General features: G+C 39.6%; 1 protein-coding gene across 1 annotated transcript in view; it reads left to right on the forward strand.

Annotated features, from left to right (window-relative positions):
• The first annotated feature begins 482 nt into the window (after window positions 1–482).
• Window positions 483–18,095, forward strand: part of MFSD14B (major facilitator superfamily domain containing 14B) — a 55,657-nt gene continuing 38,044 nt past the window's right edge. The window contains exons 1-2 of the mRNA XM_079109446.1: window positions 483–854; window positions 17,832–17,927. Coding sequence (XP_078965572.1) covers window positions 747–854; window positions 17,832–17,927 — 204 coding nt within the window. The 5' untranslated portion in view covers window positions 483–746. The remainder of the gene's footprint in view (window positions 855–17,831; window positions 17,928–18,095) is intronic.

Raw genomic sequence — 18,095 nt, forward strand, 5'->3', positions numbered from 1 at the left:
GGTAACCTGTCACTTTCTCTAGATACTGGAGGAACAAGACATTAGCTATGGAGCATATTCCACTTCCTCAGCTCAGGATTCCCGATCCAGGGCTCTCTCGGTCTCAGGGTGTGCCCATCTTTACAATTGCTAGGGCCATCAAGAAGTCTTCGTTTGGTGGGCTGACGTGAAATCAATACCCTGGCAGCGGTGACTACAAAACACCTGCGCCTCACCAATCAGCCGACTCACTCCCAGTCCAGGTAAAAATGAAGTAACCCTGGGGCCCCGGAGATGACGCACTTCCGGCGCGCTGCGCAGTGCGGTCACCCTGAAGGCCTGCGCGAGGGGAGGCGGGGCCCGAGGTGGGCGGGGCGTTGCTGGAGGCAACCCGGGCGCCGGCCGAGCTCCAGGCGGGAGTGATCGCTGGGCGGGGCCTGTAGCCGGCGCCCGCCTGTAGGGAGCGGGCACGGGGCGGGGCGCGGCCTCCAGACCGCCGGACCCGCCACTGACGCCGCGGGCAGCCAGGGAGTCGAGGTTTCTGTGGTCGCGCGCAGCGCAGCGGGTCCTGAAGCTGCGGGCCTCTTATCTCCTCCGTGGCTCCAGCCTCCGCTCCCCCCTAGCACTCGGCGTCGCCGCTGGCGCCGCCGCCCGATCCGCAGGCCGCCGCGGGCCGCGGAGCCCATGAAGGCGCGGGCCCCGCCGCCGCCCCCGCGGCGTCGCCGTCGTCCCGGAACGTCCCGAGCCGGCGCGGGCATGGCCGCAGCATGAACGCCCGGCCGCCGCGGGAGCCAGAGTGGAAGGCGGCGTCGCAGCCCGAGGCGGGAGCCATGCCGGAGAAGCGCGCGGGCGCGCCGTCCCCGGGCAGCAGCTGGGTGAGCGCGGGCGGGTCTGAGGCCGGTGCCCGGGAGGCTGGGCGGAGGTGCGGCGGGGCGGCGGGGGCTCGGGCCGCACAGCCAGATCCGCCCGACGGGGGCTTACCTAGTGGCGCTTCGCTCGACGAAACTTGGGCTGCTTCAGGGTTATTGTTTCGGAAGGACCCGGCGCGGGACAGGGAACAGAAGTAATTTGGCTATTACAGAGTTCTCCGTCCCTGCGTCAGTTAATACAATTTCCGGGGCGCAGGTTCTGCCCAGGCCAACTTGGATAATGTGCAGGGAGCCTGTAGAACCACACATTTGACTCAAACCCTCAAGAAGCTGGCGGTGGAGCCGGCAGCGCCCTCCTGCACCTTCCGCTTTCCCCGGGCGCCGGGGGAGCAGGCATCCAAGGGGAAGCTGCAGATCCCAGGATCTGCGAGGAGCAAGTCGAGGCCGGCCTCTTCCTCCGGTGATTCTTGGAGTTGAGATGGTTTTGACAGCAGCACAGGACAGCCTTGACTGGATTCGGCAGAACAGGCCTTGTCAGTGGCGCCTTGATTTCTTATGGTGGAATAGTAAGCACAGAGGATCTGTCATTTCTTCAGTCCTAAGTTTAAAAAGGATTTGCGGGGGGAGGGACTATGTAGGACGTAAAATACAGAAAATGTTAAAATGAATACAAACTCTTGACGCCATGAAAAAGTTTTTCTAAAGGCAAATGTGAATTTTATGAAAAATATATGCTATCAGTTTTAGATTTTTAAGCTTACATATCTAATTTTGCTTTTGAAGAGTGCGCAGTGATGATACGTGTATATTTGGCGATGTGAATTCACATTAGTGGAGTTGGGAGGGTAGTGAAGTAGAAGGAGCAGTAAGGATGTTGGAGCCAGCAGAGCTGGTTTCTAGTCCTGATTCTACTAGAGCAGTGTCACTCTGGGCAGAGTACTGACACAGCCCAGCCATCCAGTGCCTAATCTGTATAATGAGGACTTAGTAATGTTGAGGCCCCTGTGACTCTTTGTTTTTGGAAAAGCATTCGGGGCCCCTCATTTCAAAGGTAAGATTTTACACATGTGGGAAGCTCGTCTTACAGGGGGAGGGCAGTTCTGTAGAATTGGTTTCTCTCATTTTAATTTTGACTAAGCCAAACCATCTTTCAATCCCCTAACCAAAACTAAACTACTAGCTCCTTCTGTCTTCCTTGAATTGTTAGACAGTAATTACTAATCAGTGGCCAAGCTAGTAACCCAAGAAGTACCTTCCTTCATTTCTTCTCTCTTCTTATACAATAAGTAAAAAGTGCAGTTAAATTTAGTAGGTGCTGTTTTTAGGTTTTCACCCTCTCCTCTGCATTCCTATGGTCCATTTCCTAGACTTGGACCATCCGTTTTGAGACCCTTGCTCATCTCACCATAAGTGTGCCCTTCTCATTACTGTTTAGTGTCATCTAACATTTAAATGTGATCATTACTGCTGCAGTTTGTTTTCATTGACTCCCAATGGCTTACAGAATAAAAAACTGCCAGGTGGAAGCATTATTAACATGGAGATTAAGTGAGCATGCTTGGAATTCCAGTTTCCACCTTTATTACCTGTGTAATTTTGGGCAAACTACATAACCTTTTCTAATAATAGTATTTGCCTCAGAGTATTGTGAGGCTTGCTGCAACCCAGCACCTAGTAAGGCCTTAATAATATTAGATGTTGTTATCCTCAGTGTTTTTGCATGTATAAATTTTAAATGGTCAGAGTCTATAAGTGATCCCCTGTGATAATAAACCTCAGTTCTCTCCCATTTTTTTAAGGTAGACAAGAACTAGACCCCAACCTAAAAAAGTTAATGTTGCTTATTTTATGTGCTTACAAGCAGGAACTTTTAAGGTATGTTTACTCAAAGACTTATGCTCTCAATTTATTCCTCATTCTTTCTTGTTTGGATCCTGATGCTAATCTGCTAATTTTGGCACAGAAATAGTCCTACCCAGGCTGTCCCTGTGAGTGGGTGCAGTTGGTATTGATAAACTGCTGTGAATACTGAGTTTTCTTGTTTACTATGGTTACTGAAATGACTAGCATGGACAGGCGCCAGTGCTTTTCTGAGTGTGTGGAAGCTGGGAAAGCAGTGAATCCCTTTAATCATAGGTGTTCATGTTATATGCCAGCACCCCTAAATTATGCCTTTTTTTTTTTTTTTTTTTTCTCTCCTACTTGTAGTTTCCTTGTGGTATCTCTTCCAGGTTCACTGTCCTACAGTCCCCCACAGTTGTGTGTGTTTTGGTTTTGTTTTGGTTTTGCTTTACTGGGAATTGAATCCAGGGATGCTGTGTCATGAACTGCATCACCAACCCTTTTATTTATTTTTAAACAGGGTCTGCCAAGTTGCTAAGACTGGTCTTGAACTTGCCATCTTCTTGACTCAGTGGAGTCACTGGGATTACAGGCATGCACATCATGCCTGGTCAGCCCAGCCCCATGATTTGATTTGATCTTAATGTGTTGTAATTTCCTTTTAGCTTTCTTCCTGGAACATCATGGTTTCAGGTTTTTTGGTACTAATAATCATGGGGAAGACTGTCCATATACAGGGAATCAACTAATTTTCTTCTACCTTGCAAAGAGATGTATTGACCTGAAAAAGATATTGGCAAAGAGATGTCATGATCTGAAACATAAGAGTCCAGTATTTCTTCCATGAGATCTTCCTGCCTGGAAAAGGGAGGACTGCGTATCACATAGCTCTCCTTTTATTGTCCCCTCTTTGCTCTATTCCTTCCTGCTGTGTATTAACAAGGATTTTGAGATGTTTTATCAGGATTATTTGTATTATCATTGAATGTAGATTTTCTATTATGCATAGCCTTCACAGCCAGGTAAAGGAAAAGTTCTTTGGGGTTCATTTATTCTTGAGCATCTGATGAGAATTAGAATTTGTTGCAGAGAAATTCACTAAATTTAGTGTAATATTTCAGGATGTTCATGGACTCTGAGAAGCCAGTACATGGATACCAGTTAAGAGCACTGATGTGGAAGCTCACAGAATGAGTGTTATTCTGGTGAGACATTTAATGTCTCTTGAGATGATTTTCCTTAGACTGTTCCAGGAAGTCCCTGTGATAGTTAATGTTTTTTTTATAATAAGAATACAGGTGAAATGAAAGAGCACCTTTTCTTTTAAAAAATGACTAAAATGGTGAGACATTTGGTTTGTAAAGATGTGAAAGGATTTAGGGACATAGTAAGGAAAAAAATTGTATTGATGAACTTTTGATTCTTTAACACTGTTAGGAGCCCGAATGATAAAATATACTGAAATTTCGGCACAGCCAAACAAACCCTATAAATAAATCAGCAAAAAAACCCAAAACATCTGTAAACAGTTGATGTATAGCAGTTTGGGGAGCTAATATGCCTTATGGCAGAAACATTTTAATTTCACATTTAGAATTATTTAGATCTTTAATTTGCCATCATTAAACCTATACTTTTTCATGGAAAAGGCTTGTTGTTACTGTTGTTTTTAGGCCTGGATGGATTGTTTTCTTATAATTGAAGTTTTCAAATTCTTTCTATATTTGGGGTGCAGGTCCTTTCTGATGTATTGCAAATATCCTATTTCTAGTGTGTGGTTCATCTTTTCATTCTCTGAGCAGTGTTTGAGTAGAAGTTTTAGATTGTGATGAAATTGCAACTTGTTTTTTCATACATATGTATTTGGTCTCATATTTAAGAAACTCTTGGGCTGAGGAGATAGCTCAGTCGGTAGAGTGCTTGCCTTGCAAGCACAAGGCCCTGGGTTTGATCCCCAGCTCTGCAAAAAAAAAAAAAAATGAAAAAGAAAAGAAACTCTTGCCTAATCCAGTAACACAGGGACTTGGGTTGTTTATTGCCTATGTGTACAAACAATTGATTTTTTTTTTCAAATATTAGAAAAAACCTTCAATGAATTTCACTTTAAAAATCTTTCAAAAGTAGAATTGAAACAATTAATTCATTTTGGGAAAGAAGCACACTGATTTTTGTATATTGATCTTGTATTCAACTTTGTTGAATTCAATTGTTCTAGTAAATTCTATGGATTCTTTTATATTTTCTACATGTACAAGCATGTCATCTGCAGATAAGGATAGTTTTACTTCTTCCTTTTCCAATTATGATGACTTTTTTTTTTTTTCCCTTTTCTAATTGCTCTGGCTAGAATTTCCAGTACAATTTTGAATAGTAATAGTGAAGGCAGACATTCTTGTCTTGTTCCTTAGGAGGAAAGTTTTCATTCTTTGATCCCTCTGTTAACTATGGGGTCTTTAAAAAGTTCCTTTTATGATGTTAAAGAAAAATGCCTTTTATCTCTAGATTTTTTTGTGTTTTGATCATGAATTTTATCAGATGCATTTTCTCCATTATGATTTTCATATGTTGAACATCTTTACATTCTAGGAATAAATCTCACTTGGTAATGGTGGATAATCTTTGTAATGTGCTGTTAGATTAGGTTTGCTAGCTTAAGATTTTTGCATCAGTATTTGTAAGGGGGTTGGTTTGTAGTTTTCTGGTAGTATTGTGCTTCATTTTTTGTTTGGCTTTAGTATTGTAGTAATACTGGCCTCATAGAATGAATTAGGAAGTGGTTCCCCTTTTATTTTTCAGAAGTTTACGAAAAGGATTCTTCAGTCATTTGGTAGAATTCACCTGTAAAGTCATTTGGTCCTGGATTTTTGATCACTGAGTCAGTCTTCTTACATTATAAGCCTATTCAGATGTTCTATTTTTTCATGATTCAGGTTTGGTAAATCGTGTGTTTCTAAGAATTTGACCACATCATCTAGGTTAACTAGTTTATCATTGTTGTCCAGTGTACAGTTGTTCAGAGTATTTTGGTATCCTTTACATTTCTGTGATTGTTGGTGGTAAAGGCCCCACTTTCATGTCTGATTTTTTTTGTGCGTGTATCTGTTTTTATTAATCTATCTAAAAATTTTATTTATTTATTTTAGTTTTTTTTTTTTTTTTTTTTTTTTTTTTTCTTTTCAGGGCAGAAGACTGAACTCAGGGCCTTACACATGCTAGGCAAGTGCTCTGCCACTGAGCTAAGTCCCCAGTGTTGATATTTTTAAAGGACCACTTTCAGTTCATTGATTCTGTTTTACTATTCTTTTATTTATCTATGCTTTAACTTTTCCTATTTCCTTCCATCTACTAATTTTCAGTTTGGTGTGGTTTGCTTTGCTTTTTCTCTTCCTTAAGGTGTGAAGTTATGCTATTGATTGAAATCTTTCTGCTTTTTAAAAGAAGGCATTTATAGCTACAGTAGTCTCTTCATCCTACCTTTTGCTGCCTCCCATAATTTTAGTTTCTGTTCTTTTTGTTATTTGGCTCTAAGTATTTTCTCTTCCCTTTTTTCTTCTTCTTCTTCTTTGTTATTGTTGTTGTCATCGTCTAATCAAATCTCTGGGTTCAAGTGGTCCTTCTGCCTCAGACTCCCAAGTAGCTGGAATTGTAGGCAAGTGCCATCATAACCAGCTCTAAGTATTTTCTAATTTCCCTTGTGATTTCCTTTTTGCCCTAATCTTTGTTTGGTGTATTGTTTAAATTCTACTTATTTGTGGCACATGCCACCATGCCCAGCAAAATTTATCTCCCCACCACCCTCCTGTGGTCCTGGGAATCATCAAACCCAGGGTCTCTCAAATGCTAGGAAAGCACTCTACCACTACACTACATCTCTAGCACTTTTTTTTTTTTTTTTTTTTTTTTTTTTTTTTTTTTTTAATTTTGAGACAAACTATCTCTAAATTTCCCAGGCTGACCTCAAACTTGATATCCTCCTGCTACAGCCTCCAGGGTAGCTGGGATTATAGTTGTATGCCACCACACTTGGCTTAACAGTTTTGTGGTCTGATATTAGCAAGTGACCCAGCTCTCTTTTGGTTTGTTTACGTGGAATATTATTTCCTATCCTTTCCCTTTCTTTTTGTGTCTTTAAACCTAAAGTAAGTCTCTTAAAGAAAGTATTATTTTTATCATGCTTGTTTTTAATCCTTTGCCAATTTTTACCTTTTAATTTGAAAGCTTAATCAATCTATATTTAAAGTTATTACTGGTAAAGAAAGATAAATTTTTGTAGTGAAGTATTTTGGTTTTCTTCTGTTTTCCTTTTGTGTGTATTGTAGATGTTTTATGAATGATTACCTTGAATACTGCATTTTACATCCCAAATTTAGCTCAATATAGTTTAGATTATTATACCAATTTAACTTCAAAAGTATACAGAATCAGTGGTAGAGTGCTTGCTTAGCATGCATAAAGCTCAGGGTTTGATCGCCAGCAAAATGAGAAAAACAGATATATAGAATCTACTGTATTTCTCTCTCCTTCCCCTTATATCATTATTGTCATAAATTATGTTATTTGTGATCCAAACATCAAATCACAATTATTTTTGAGCATTTGTCTTTTAAATCTTGTAGGAAATTGAGAGTGGAGTTATGAACCAAAATTACAATAATACCTATTGTACTTTTACATTTATTATGTATAATAAATATATATGTATGAGTAATGTTTATATCTTTTGTGATTATATATCATTTTTCTGCATTGTCTAGATTACTATTAATTTATTGAGCTCATTCAGAGCATACTTATTGCAGCGTTTAATGATCCCCACTCATTACTCAGACAAGGTCTTCCTGATTATCCAGTGCTCTGTGAATAATGAGGACTTTTTGTTTGTTTGTTTGTTTGTTTGGGTTTTGCAAGAACCCAGGGGTGCTCTGCTATATCCCCCGCCTGCCCATTTCTTTCTTTCTTTTTTTTTTTTTTTTTTTTTTTTTTTTTGCAGGGGGTAGATACTGGGGAACTCAACCACTGAGCCACATCCCCAGCCCTATTTTGTATTTTATTTAGAGACAGGGTCTCACTGAGTTTCTTAGCGCCTTGCTTTTACTGAGGCCGGCCTTGAACTTGTGATCCTCCTGCCTCAGCCTTCTGAGTTACTGGGATTATAGGTGTATACCTCCATGCCCTGCTGAATAATGATTTTTTTTTTTTTTTTATTAGCTTGGCTGGTAGAAACATATATAGGCTCGTTGTGGCATTTGACCACACTCTTAAGATTTTTTTCTCCCCCCCTGGCTTTTGGTAATTTCCTTACATGCATGTGCTTATCAGGACTGTGGAATTCCTTGTGGTGGAACCTCTACAGATCTCTGAGCTTCTCTCCCTTCCTCCCTCCCTCTTCCTTTTTTCTTTCTTTCTTCCCTCTCTCCTCTTTTATTCTCTCTCTCTTATCTCCCTTCCCTTCCTCCCTCTCTTTTTCTCTCTCCCTTCTTCTCTTTAATACCCTGTCCTGCCTTAATCTCCCTGCCCCCTCATTTGCATCTCTTGGGGAGTTCTCTAAGCTTTGCCTCTAAGCTTTTTTCTTCCTTTTGGTGCTGGGGCCTGGGAACCCTTGTTAAGGCAGAAACCTGGGTAATGGTAAAGCTCAACTTGTCTCCTCACCTCAGGTATCTTGGCCCTTTGTTACCTGGCATCCAGTGCCCAGGAATCTTTCCTTCCTCACTTTCTCCCTCCTTCCTTTATTTAGTTCCTCCCTCCCTCAGGAGGGTAATCTGGTTTCATTTGCTCTGTTTTGGCTTGAAGGAGAACTCTTTGTTTCTTAATGTCCTCCTTGGTACATAAAACTTTTATTAGTCTTTCCAAATAGACCAGTTTTGACTTTGCTTTACTCTAATGTATCTACATCTTCTGTTATCTTTATTTTTTCTAACTTATTGAAGGTTTATTTTGTGACTCTTACTTAAGCAGGGATTAACTCAATGTTCAGATTTCTTCCAGTATCCACTTATATAAATTTTAAATTAACACTTGTTACATTTTAACTGAAGTGTTTTCACATGCAACTTTATATTTTTATGCAAATATAACCAGTCTTTTGTTGTTTTTATTACCAAGAAAATGCCTAAATAAACCCTCTAGTTTCATTTGCTTAAAAAAAAAGTTGGCTTTCTCTGGCTTAAAAAGTTATTTTCTCTTATAAAAATTAATATTTCAGCCTCAGTGCCACTGCTTCATTCCATACCCAGTGATTTTTCTGCCCTTTCTTTCCTTCTAAATAGCCCGTATTTTTATTGAGAAAATGTCATGACTTGTGACATTCATTAAGATATAAAGGAAGGGGCTCTTCCTGCAAAGGCACATGATCCTTTGGAATAGTTCTTTCTCCCTTCCCCTCTTCACTCTGATGGGTGTGCTTTCCAGGACCTATATTATTCGTGCATAGTATTAGACCTTTCTAGTGAAGCACCCAAAAACCTGAATGTTTTCCCGCTTTTGTCATTTAATCTTCCTAAATGAGTGGCTCTCATTTCCCTCATTTAGTTTTTGGAATTTTTTCCAGAAATTGTGAACATTATTATATTTACAGAGTTCTAAGGAATGTTGATATGCTTTTATTGGCCATAATAATCCATTCTTATGATAGCTGTAAAAAGTAGGTGCAGTACGTTCCATATTTGACTGGAGATAAACAAGTGCATGGAGATAGTTTATTTGCTCAGAATAGCCAGGCTGACTGATGGTGCTGGGCCTTTCCTCCTATCTATGCTCCAATCTAATTTTTACTTGACAGCTCAGTTCCTCATGTTACAGTGTTGAATATACAGTCAAGTTTGTTTTTCCTGTTCCTCAGTAGAGGAGGGGAAAAAACTTGAGTTTTCTGAGCTTTGTCTCTTGTTACGTGTGTGTAGTTACAGAGATGGGTGTCATTGTATAGTCTTGTTTGAGTAACTCCACTGTACTGCATCGTCTCTTGTTGGGTCAATCCAAGAGGAGACCTGAAGAAAAATGTAGAATTCTGAGGATAGTCTTCTTCGTGATCATCAATTACTATACACCTAATTTCTATGTTTCGAAAATAGCAAAAGTTCAGTTAAGATTATTTACACATGAGGAGTAGTTTGTGGACAGGTCCATGGAGTACTTAAAGTATCTGTTCTTCTACAAATAAGATAATGTGATACCATAAAAGTGTAAAAACCTCATATAGGATTAGTATCATGGTCAACTTTTCCTCTGTGATCAAAATACCCTATACTTTGGCTCACAGTTTCAGAAGTTTAGTCCATTGCTAGGCTGGCTCCATTGCTTTTGACCCAAGTTGAGGTAGAACATCACGGTGGAAGTGCCTGCAGAGGAGTGCTGCTTATCTCATGGTGACCAGGAAGCAGAGGGAGAAAGGGGAGGATGGGCCCTTTCAGAGCGGCGATTCACTTCCTCTAGCCATAACCCACCTGCCTGTAGTTACCACCCAGTTAGTCAGTCCATGCTAGTTTGAATTCAAACTAGTTTGATTAGGCTACAGCTCCCACAATCCAGTCATTTCACCTCTGTTCATCATAAGAGCATCAACACAAGAGCTTTTGGGGGAATACCTCATATCCAAACTGTAACATACACCTATTGACATGAGTATTATAAGTGTATTTATGTGTAAATTGGGTGTACAATAGTGTCATCACGTTAGCATTTATATCTTTGAATAGTTTAGATCTTGAGTGCCCCTCACTATTAGGAGATGGTGGAACCTTTAGTAGGGGCATGCCCTTGAAGTGAATATGGGGACCCAGACCCCTTCCTGTCTCTCTCTTTGCTGCCTGGTTTCTGTAATGTAGCAGCCTCATCTGCCACAGCCTCCCACAATGATATGCTGCTTTGCCGTGGGCCCCAAAACAGTAAATCAGTGGACCATGAACTGAAAACTTCAAAACCGAGCCAAAATGAGCCTTGCCTTGTTTCTATCAGGTATTTTGTCCCAGTAATGAAATACTGACTTAATACAGCTTCCAAGCACAAGCATTTCAGTAAGGGGTACTCAGCATGTATTTATTCTTGATCTTTTGCAGTGATGGACTTCCTGATTTTAGTATTCAGAGTATACATGCTGTTGGTTCATTCTCTTAGCTGTAGCGCCAGCTAACTCCTCTTAACACACCTTCAGCTGCCTTAGAGAAAGATTATAGCTGTTCTTATAAGTGTGAACTGTCTCAAGATGTCAGATGAACTGAAAGATTATAGTTGGTATTTCCTTTATTTTTAAATACAGTGTTAAGATGACATAGTAATCATCTTAGTATTTTCCCCCAAATAAGGCAGGTTACCTAGATTTTACGTTACTGTAACATTTGTATCTGGACTGATAATACACTCCACTCCCCTCCTTTAAAAAAAGTTCTTTTCTCATAAAAAGCAGCTGATTCATTCTAACTGAAGTGATCGTGTTGTCTGCCCTTTAGTTTGGCCAGCATGTAAAAAAGATGTGTCAAGGAAGATGTGCCTGTGAAGGGAAGTGAATCTCTCTCCTTTTGTTTAAGCTTTCATGCGGCAGCTCTCTGGTATTTACTGTGTACTTTGATCTTTGAGTTGGGGATCATGTGTGGGACAAATGGCATTAGCTTTTAGCCTTTTCTTTGTCTTGTGGACAGCAGTCGACCTGATTGAGGAAATCCGGGTGCCCTCGTTCATCTGAACTTTTTAGGTGTATTCAGCTTTTTTACTGCTGTAACTAAGTGATCTGACCATCAAAATTATAGAGGAGGAAAAGTTTATTTTAGGGCTCACGGTTTCAGAGGTCTTAGTCCACAGAAGGCCACATTCCTCAGGGTTTGAGGTGAGACTGAACATCATGTTGGAAGAGTATGGCAGAGGGAAACAGCTCGCATTGCCATCAGGAAGCAGAGAGAGATTCCCCAATCAACAAATACGGATATACACCCAAAGCCACGCCCTACCGCTTCCATTTCCACTCAGCTAATCCCTAATAGGGGATTGAATCACTCACTGATTGGATTAAATTTAACAACCCAGTTTTTTCTCCTCTGAACCTTCTTGTGTTATCTCACAAGTGAGTTTTTGGGGGACACCTCACATCCAAACCCTAACAATTGAGAAAGTAGATGAAGGGGTTGGTGGAAACTGCCCTTTTGCCCAGATACACAGTCGCCAAACTCAGTGTGAGGAACTAGTGGGTGGGTTCAGTGAAGTTCTGCATTTTGCTTTGTCTGAGGAACTGGCTACTTTTGACTCCTGTCACCTTTTCTCAGATTTCTGCAGTGCAGGCTGACTGCCATGTATGTGGGCTGATTCTATTTGTGGAGAATCAGGCTTTATAAGAAGTAAAGTTGGAATTTTTTTGTGATATGCAGAAGCTAATCTAAAATGAGGTGCTGGGGTTAAAAAAAAGAGTAGAAGAAAGATCAATGGTGTAGACAAAGAGGAATGGAGAGAAGGGAGGAGAGACGGGATAGGGAAAGACAGTGGAGTGAATCGGACCTTACATTCCTGTGTCCGTACATGAATATACCACAGCGAATCACCATCACGTACATCCACAAGATACCAATTAAGAAATGAAAAACTATTATGAAGTAGCAGACAGGTCAGTAGAGGGAAGGAAACAGTGGAAGGGAAGAGAGGAGGGAAAGGGAAAGTACTGGGGACTGATTTGGAATAAATTATATTTCATACTTTTATAATTATGTCAAGATAAATTCTATTATCATGTATAACTAAAAAGAACCAATAAAAATAGAAAAAAAAAAGAATGGAAAGGTTACTTTTAAGACTAAATAAAAGGAAGAAAGAAAAGAAATCAGTAGAACATAACAGTAGCACACACTCTGAAAGTGTCTGACTCTCTTGATGGAATTCCAGCTCAGTCATTTATCGTGTGAATTGAGCAATTTACTTGATAGTTCCTATCTCAGAGGCTATAGCAAGGATAAAATGATAGCACATACCTTGTGCTTTGATTAGGGCCTAGCATTGTGTGTGTTGCTGCTGTTACAGAATAATTTTCTGGTTATTACTCAGTGTCCTTTTAATGCTGTTGCTAGCCTAGGTCTTTTCCTTTAGAGTGTATATTTCCTTTGATCTTACACTCTGTGGCATGAGAGCTGGAATCATTTCTTCTGTCGCTCACCATTGTTCTTGCATCTAGCTGATATTTAGTAGAACTCAACAAATAAGTGTTGGATGAGTTTATTACTTACAGCTGAATATTTTTACTCAAATATTGAAAGAGGGGCTGGGGTTGTAGCTCAGTGGCAGAGTGCTTGCCTAGCATGTGTGAGGTTTGAGTTTTAGCACCACATAAAAATAAATAAAATAAAGGTCCATCAACAACTAAAAAAAAAAAGGTTAAAAAATTGGTAGAGATAGGAATATTTACAGAAATAATTATTGACATCTTGGTTTGCTTTAAGTTGGCTTGTCACTGGTTTAGTTTAAAAAGTTGTCAATTTTGAATATTTAGTGAATTCTTAGTCTTTCCAATGTGATGGACATGCCATTTATTCAGCTATAGTGGTGAGAAAAATTTTATACTTTTTATAGAAAAGGTAGATTAACTGAAGAGATAACCAATACAGGTGTTATTCCTGCTTGTATTCCAAAATTGTTATTAGGTAGGAGGAAGGTCTTCAGGGGTAGTCATTTTGTCTGGGTTTTGGCGCTGGGGATCGAACCCAGTGCCTTGTATATGCTCTACCCTTGAGCTGCATCCCAGCCCACATTTATTTGTTTTTAAAAACTGTGTTCTTCATTAACGTTAATATTTTTGAAAAGCTTTCAGATTAAATTTTTTTTTTACTAAAGCATTTTACTAACCAGATGGATACAAATGAATACACCAAAGGTGGCAAATGAGTGACTTGTTAAAATGTTGACAGTTCACAGTGAAGTGTACTTTTCATATGTGGTTTCAGTAGTGATACAGAAATGATTATGAATCTTGTAGCAGTACTGGTTTGAATTAGAATATACTTTAAGATACTTCTTCCTTACATGACTGGATGTTCTATGTATGTGTATTTAAAATTGTGGTAAAATACAAATGACACAAAATTTACCATTTTAACACCACTGAACTATACATTTAAAAATGGTTAAGTATTTTCACACTGTTGTGCAACCAACCTCCAGAATTTTTTAATGTTGTAAAAGTGAAACTCTAAACCCATTACACTGTTCCTTATTTTTCCCTCAAACACAGACAACTTATTTTCCCTTTCCCTTGGCCCCAGCCACTCCTCTTCTACTTTCTGTTTCTGAGTTTCGCTTCGTTAGATATTTGCCTTTTCGTGACTGGCTTATTTTACTTAACGTAATGTTCCTAAAGTTCATCCATGTTGTGGCATGTTCTGTGTGCTTATATTTTTATAAGTCAGACAACACCCACCATCCCCCACACCACTGTTGCTGTGAACTGTTGTGTTTTTAAAGTCTGACCTTCAAAATGTGATTTCACCTCAAATGTCTATAACATATCCACTCTATAAAACAAAATAATAGAAAATGATGCTTTTATGAAGAAGAATGTATACTCTCAGATATATTGTTGACAAGGGCAGAGAGGAATAAGATCAGAGAGCTACAAAAGGGACTGCATGAGGTCTTAAGAGTTTAATCTTTATCATGAGGACAAAGGGGGTTTGTAGCAGTTAGTTGCCACGTGAAGCTTGGTGGCGTGAGTCAGCCCACGCTGATAACGGTTCTTTAGAGTAGCAGTTTGGGCGGAGCCCAGATGGGGACACGGCACTGGTCTACTGCGGTTTCTCGGGCCTCTGCAGTCATCTCTATGGCCTAACTGGAGGTGGCAAGCAAAGATGGCCTTGTCCCTGGGTCTGGCAGCTGATGATGGCTGTGAAGCTGGCTGGCCTGAACGGGGAAAGCCTGTGGGCCCTCAGCCTCCGGTGGCTGGAAGAGATTTCTTCACATGGTGGGCTTGAAGAGCTCAGAGCCTGGGTTCAGAAGTCAGTGTTTTCACTTCTTTCTTTTGGTCAGAGCAAATTGTTGAACCAGCCCAGAACTGGGGAAATAGGGAAATAGGCTTCACTTTGGCTTTTCTTTTTCCTCTTGGTGCTGGGGAGCACATGTTGGGCTTCTCCAAGTGAAACACGCTGGCCTTGAGCTACACCCCCAGCCCTAGACTATGCCATTTGATGGAATCAGCTGCAGAGTTAATTATGACAAGGTGTGAGAGAAACTGGAAGAATTTTTAGCTTTTTTTTTTTTTTTTTTTTTTTGCAATCTTCTATAGGAGGATAGGAGGATATTTGCATTTTCAGAAAAATGACTTGAGTACAGTGTCAACAGAGATTTGGAGGGAACAGGGGTTAAGGCAGGGTTAAGAGGCCATGGACTAAATCCTCTGAAACTGTGAGCCTAAATAAACTTTTCTTCCTCTGAGTTCTTGTCAGACATTTTGGTCACAGTGATGAAAAGTTGACTAATATAAGTACCAGTCACATTTTTACCCAGATAACTAGAAAATTATTAGTTAAAAACTACTTAATTATTAGAGTTAAGAATTTGCTCACTTTTGTCTAGCCAGAACTTAAAAGCATACGTATGTGTGTGCATCTTTTTATAAACCAGTATTCTATGTATCACATAGTTCTTATGGAAGATCTGTTGCTTTCTTTATTTACACAAAATAAGAAACTCAGAAGTTCTTAGTAATTCTTTGTAATGAGTTAAGCAGTTCACATTTGGATGTTAATAAGTGGACTGCTTTCCAATATACAATTTATATCCAGATTTTTAAAATTGATGTATTAGGTATTTTAACAATGCCACAACCATTTCCCCAGCATTCTTGTAGTAATGATTTGTTGGTATTAAAATACTGTTGAGTATACATTTCAGTTTTCTGAAATCAAATGTACTTGTCTTTTTCACGTAGATGAAATGCCTAAAACAGTCACTGAAAGTTAGTTTCTAAACAGTGGTGTGTAGTAGATAGGGCCAGTTCTGAAGGAAGAAATTAAACTGTACAGCAAAGCCTAAGATAAATCCATTCTGGGAATAATAATCTTGGGGAAGTTTTTGTCTTTGTCCTTAAATTTCTTTTCATTTGTATATCGTGTAGCTTTCACTCCTTCCCCCCGGCCCCACTCATACCTTTTCTTTGTTGAAGGAACAGGGTCATTCATTCCATTTTTTTCCTATATTCAGACTTGTGCTATTTAAAATGAGAATAGAAAAAAAGACAGTAGTCTCTGAAGAGATCCTTCTTCCATGCCACTAATATTTTATAGGAGGATAAGAGAATGGCTATTTCGGATGGATCATTGAACCTTTCCTTTGTGTCATTTTCATTCCATGGGAAGTAAATAATAAATAAAAATAAAATTGTGACATGTGTTTTCTCTAGAAAATGATAGAGGATAACAAGGAGAGAAGTTGTAGAACCCTGCTGGGCATGATTGGATAGGGTGGGGATCAGAGGGGTAATGGGATCTGATTTACATTGAGAGCCATCCCTCTGACTGTGGGGTGAAGGAGCAAGAAGGAGCAGGGGTCCCATTTAGAAGGCTACTCTGTAACCTAAGCAAGAGACCCCAGGGTTGGACTAGCAGAGAGCTAGCCAGCAAGAGAAGAGTTGGACATGATGCCAAGGTTTCTGAATTCAGGAGCTGCAAGGAGCTGCAGGAAGGAGGGACATAGAGGGTCTCAGGCCTGTCACAGGTGAAAGCCGAATAGTTGTGACAATTTCTGTTCTGGTAAAGGACAAGCAAAGCTGGAACTTTTAAAATCTAGTGCTAATAAATACTTCAAAAAAATTTTTTTGAGTTGTTAGGTGCTTTAATGGACCTTTTTTGTTGTTTAAACTTTGTGAAAGTGTTGTTTTGCTACTGACTTACAATTTTATACTTTTTAAAACTACTTACTAACTGATGGATTTGCAGGTTTGATAGCACTTGAACTGCCTTTTTTTGAAAAAAATGAAACTACCAAAAATAAATAGTAAAAAAAAATTTATATTCCCTTCATCTAAATCCAGCAATTAAAATCTTGTGACCTTTGATTTCGAATGGATATATGCACCAGTTTTTTCCTAAACCATTTGACAGTAAGCATACCTGCACTCATCAAGAATACCCAGAAATATAATGTTAATGCCTTGTGATTATCTAATATATAGTTCTTAATTATATTTCTCCCATTGTTCCCATTTCATGAGAATCCAATCCAGAAGCACCCATTTTTGTTTTCTTGATTCAGGTGTCCTTTAATTTGGACCAGTCTCCTTGCCTTTACTTTTTTTTTTTTTTTTTTTAATGATATTGACATTTTTAAGGAGACCAGGCCAGTTGTCTTACAGACTCTTCTACAATCTGGATTTGTCTGACCAGTTCCTCATGGTTAGATTCCAGCTAATCCATGCAAACATACATTTACCTTTTGAAGACATAAATATAAGAATGGGAATAGTGTGTGGCTTTTTTAAAAAGCCTTTCTGAATATCACTTCTAGTTACCACCACATATGAGCAGAGTACTAGTTTTGCAACAAGCATTGAAAGGGAAGTTTAGATTTCATCTCCGGGAGTCACAAACTATAGAAAATAGCAGATTAGATAGAACCTTTACAACAAAATGGATACAGAAAGCTGAATTTTGACAACTTTAGATGTGGAGTATGTTTCCAGATTTAACCTAGTTCTTATTGGTCCTCCTTCCATTATGTGCTGCTACTGAGACTTTTGAGCATCTGACCCACATATCCATCTTTCTCATTATGTAGCTAAGGAAACCTCAGGCAAAGAGGTTAAGTTACTGAAGAATACAGAATTAATTAGTAGGGGACAGTCAGGTCTTGAAGACCCAGTTGATTTCCTACCAAAGTTCCAGGGATTTATACTATGGGACAAGTCTCTAATTTTAGTACTTTGTGTGATTAGGGAAGGTGAGGGAATAAAGAATACCACAGAAAGAAGTTTGTTGGGGGCGGTGTGCGGAGTGTTGGGAATGGATCCCAGGGCCTTGAAGATGGTAATAAGCACGTGCTTAGCCACTGAGTTATATTCCTGGCCCCTATAATTGTCATCTTAAATAATTAAGGTGGCCAAATTTAATTTGTATTTTTAATGCTGTTTTAAGATAATTTCTTATATCTCTTCACTGTTTCTTAACAGCTTGCTTTCTTTTTCAGCTACAAGGCTTTGGCCGGCCAAGTGTTTACCATGCTGCTATTGTCATCTTTCTTGAATTCTTTGCATGGGGCCTGTTAACAACTCCAATGTTGACTGTAAGTATTACTGACCTGGTCCTCGTTTACAGAGACTATAGAAGTTCTTAGGCATGCATCCCTAGGTTTGTATATCTGGACATAGGTTTGGGAGTGGCTCTTGGCAGTGATTAAAGACTGCTTGTTTAGTTGGGTTGTTTCTACATGTGTCTGTGAACTACCTGCAAC

The sequence above is a fragment of the Sciurus vulgaris genome (assembly GCF_902686455.1).
Source record: "Sciurus vulgaris genome assembly, chromosome: 13".
Taxonomy (NCBI): Eukaryota; Metazoa; Chordata; class Mammalia; order Rodentia; family Sciuridae; genus Sciurus; species Sciurus vulgaris.